General features: G+C 35.6%; 1 protein-coding gene across 1 annotated transcript in view; it reads left to right on the top strand.

Moving 5' to 3' along the window:
- Positions 1-3,047, top strand: part of LOC107691111 (myosin-9-like) — an 86,961-nt gene that overhangs the window by 71,123 nt on the left and 12,791 nt on the right. Inside the window, exons 29-30 of the mRNA XM_016489585.1 lie at positions 1,662-1,874; positions 1,958-2,170. Coding sequence (XP_016345071.1) covers positions 1,662-1,874; positions 1,958-2,170 — 426 coding nt within the window. The remainder of the gene's footprint in view (positions 1-1,661; positions 1,875-1,957; positions 2,171-3,047) is intronic.

Genomic DNA, 3,047 nt, shown 5'->3' with positions numbered 1-3,047 from the left:
ACTGCCAAGTAAATTACACTGTCAAGGTCCAGAAAACTTTTTGTACGCGAAGAAAACAAAAATAACGACTTTATTCAACAATAATGTTTGTTAATGTCTGTGTGGCGCAGCTGACACATAAGAGCGTACGCTGCTTGCGTTCAGTGGATATTCTCCAAAATGGCGCTACGGTGATGCGGAGAGACACAGAGGAGACGAATTGTTGAATAAAGTCGTTATTTTTGTTTTCTTCGTATACAAAAAGTATTCTCGTCGATTCATAACGTTACGGTTGAACCACTGATGGCAGATGGACAATTCTGACGATGTCTTTCATACTTTTCTGGACCTTGACAGTGTTATTTACTTGGCAGTCAATGGGACAGTCACAAGCCTCCCGGTTTTCATCCAAAATATCTTAAATTGTGTTCTGAAGACGAACGAAGCTTTTACGGGTTTGGAACGACATGGGGGTAAGTGGTTAATGACAAAATTTTCATTTTGGGGTGGAGTGTCCCTTTAATGTGACGATTAAACTTCAAAAAAGGCTATGGTTTCATTGAATAAACACGAGCGCTGGTGTTTCAGAGTCTGGTGTTGCTGCTTTGTTTACTGCCGTTACCGGGGAAACAATGATATTTTTGCTGTTCCGAAAGCGCCTCCTGCTGGCAGAGAATGAAGCGCCTCCTGATGGCAGAGAATGCATGTGCATTTTCAATAAGCCTGTTTTATTGGAGTAGGGTATTCCTGCAATACTGGAGGCTGCAATTTCAGGACCGCATTTCTAGGACCCTATTGCTTTTTTTTTATTATTATTTTTAAAAAAAATGTTTTTTTGTATGTAGCCTATGCGGTATAAATCAGTGAGTTTATTAGTACATAAATACATTTTTAATAATTTGAATACAAATACTAGTTTACAACATCCAGCAGCACAATGAACTGTCTTGCACAGCTAAATAGACTAAATGGAGATTGCTGACACCCCCTCGAACACTCAAGTTCACGCCAGCTCTTACATTAAAAATAAGATGGAAATATAAAAAATTAATAGTTTCCATGGATCTAGTCTTTGCATCTGTTTGTTTGATGTTTGAATCAGGTCTCCTCTGTTGCAATAGAATTGGCTAGATGGCGCTGTCACAACAAATAAATAAATAAATAGGGTCCTAGTAGAACTGCGGTCCTGAAACTGCAGACTCCGGTATTGTAGGAACACAGTATTGGGGTTGTTTTTGTTCAGACCAATGTGAAAATCGACCCATGTTTTTACCCTGCAAACACACAGAGCTGTAAATGTGAACTGGTGGATCGATAAGAAGATAATGCATTATAAAAATCTAAACAGTAAAATGTATTTGTTATTTAATTAATATAATAATTTATCGATAACCATTGTTTAAATTAATATAATAATTAATACTTTTGACTCATCCATTTTGTTAAAAATGGTTTAAAGGCTGAAATGTGAAGTGTATAATTTTATAAAACTTTTTGTTTTTGTAAAAATTTGTAAATCATGCTTTTTACAGTTTAATATGTTACTATAGACATTGCCCTGCCCCACTCATGGTATTCATTTTATTTGTGCAGGTCTTAAAAAGTCTTCAATTTGAGCTTAAAAATCCTGCAGGAACCCTGTAAAAGGTTTTGCTGAACTGTTGACGCGCTGCTGTTTTCAGATGCTGGCTGAGGAGAAGTCGATCTCTGGCCGTTACGCCGAGGAGCGCGACCGCGCCGAGGCCGAGGCCCGTGAGAAAGAGACGCGCGTGTTAGCGCTGGCCCGCGAGCTGGAGACCCTCACTGACCTGAAGGACGAGCTGGACCGGACCAACAAACTGCTGCGCGCCGAGATGGAGGACCTGGTGTCCTCTAAAGACGACGTGGGCAAGAGCGTAAGACGCTTCCCTGTCGTCAGAGACCGTCAGATGATCGGCGGATCGGTGGATATCTGACGGTGTTTGTGGCTCTGTCTCAGGTTCACGATCTGGAGAAGTCGAAGCGCTCGATGGAGCAGCAGCTGGAGGAGATGAAGACGCAGCTGGAGGAGCTGGAGGATGAGCTGCAGGCCACCGAAGACGCCAAACTGCGGCTGGAGGTCAACATGCAGGCCATGAAAGCGCAGTACGAGAGAGACCTGCAGGGACGAGACGAGCTGGGAGAGGAGAAGAAGAGACAGCTGCTCAAACAGGTGCGCACTGACCACCAGACATGACGTAATCGATAATATTATTTCCTCAATCGAATTTAATATATATAGCAAGCTTTCATATATATATGTCCAATTAATTGAGGAAATAAACAACCAATTAATCTATTATAATATAAGAAAAATATTTATATTTATTTTAGAGAAAAAAAAACTGACATGGGCATTTTCAGTATTTATTCTTGTAATTTATACAGGCTTTTAATATTTATAAAATAAATTATTCTGAGTTTTTGCCTTTTTGTTTGCTTAAAAATATTTTTTATTATTTATATATATCCAACTAATCAAGGAAATAAACGACCAATAAATCGGTTATCTTATATAAAACTATTTTTTTTAATTTTTTTTTTGTTTTAGGAATGTCATTTTTATCTTAAACCATTTTACTTTTTTATCATGTATTGTGAGTAAAAAATATTTATAAAATCCTTTATAAAAAGACTTAAAATTACATGGGTATTTTAATATACTTTTTTTTTAAATATACATTTTTCTAGTTAAACTAGCATTTTTTTTTTTGTTTGTTTTTGCTGTTGTATTTTTACTTAAAAAAAAAAATAAAATTATTTTATATTGTTTAGGTGTATCTGATTAATCAAGGAAATACAGTACCAATAAATCAATTATCATATATAAAAATATTTCTGTATGTTTAATTTCATCTTTTAAATTAATATTATTTAATTTTTTTAATCAGATATTGTAAGAACTGTTTTAACTGTTTTAAAAAACGTTAAAAATTAATATTGCTTGAAGCTTTTTTCTTTAATTTACAAAGAAGTAAACAACCAAGTAATTATTTTATCATGTATATATATATAGCAGCACTAATTTATTTTTTGCTGTTTTTTTTTTT

This window comes from Sinocyclocheilus anshuiensis, unplaced genomic scaffold (assembly GCF_001515605.1).
Source record: "Sinocyclocheilus anshuiensis isolate Anshui unplaced genomic scaffold, SAMN03320099.WGS_v1.1 scaffold30, whole genome shotgun sequence".
NCBI classification, from domain to species: domain Eukaryota; kingdom Metazoa; phylum Chordata; class Actinopteri; order Cypriniformes; family Cyprinidae; genus Sinocyclocheilus; species Sinocyclocheilus anshuiensis.
The sequence above is the reverse complement of the archived record's forward strand: the minus strand, read 5'-3'. Positions and strand labels throughout refer to the sequence as shown.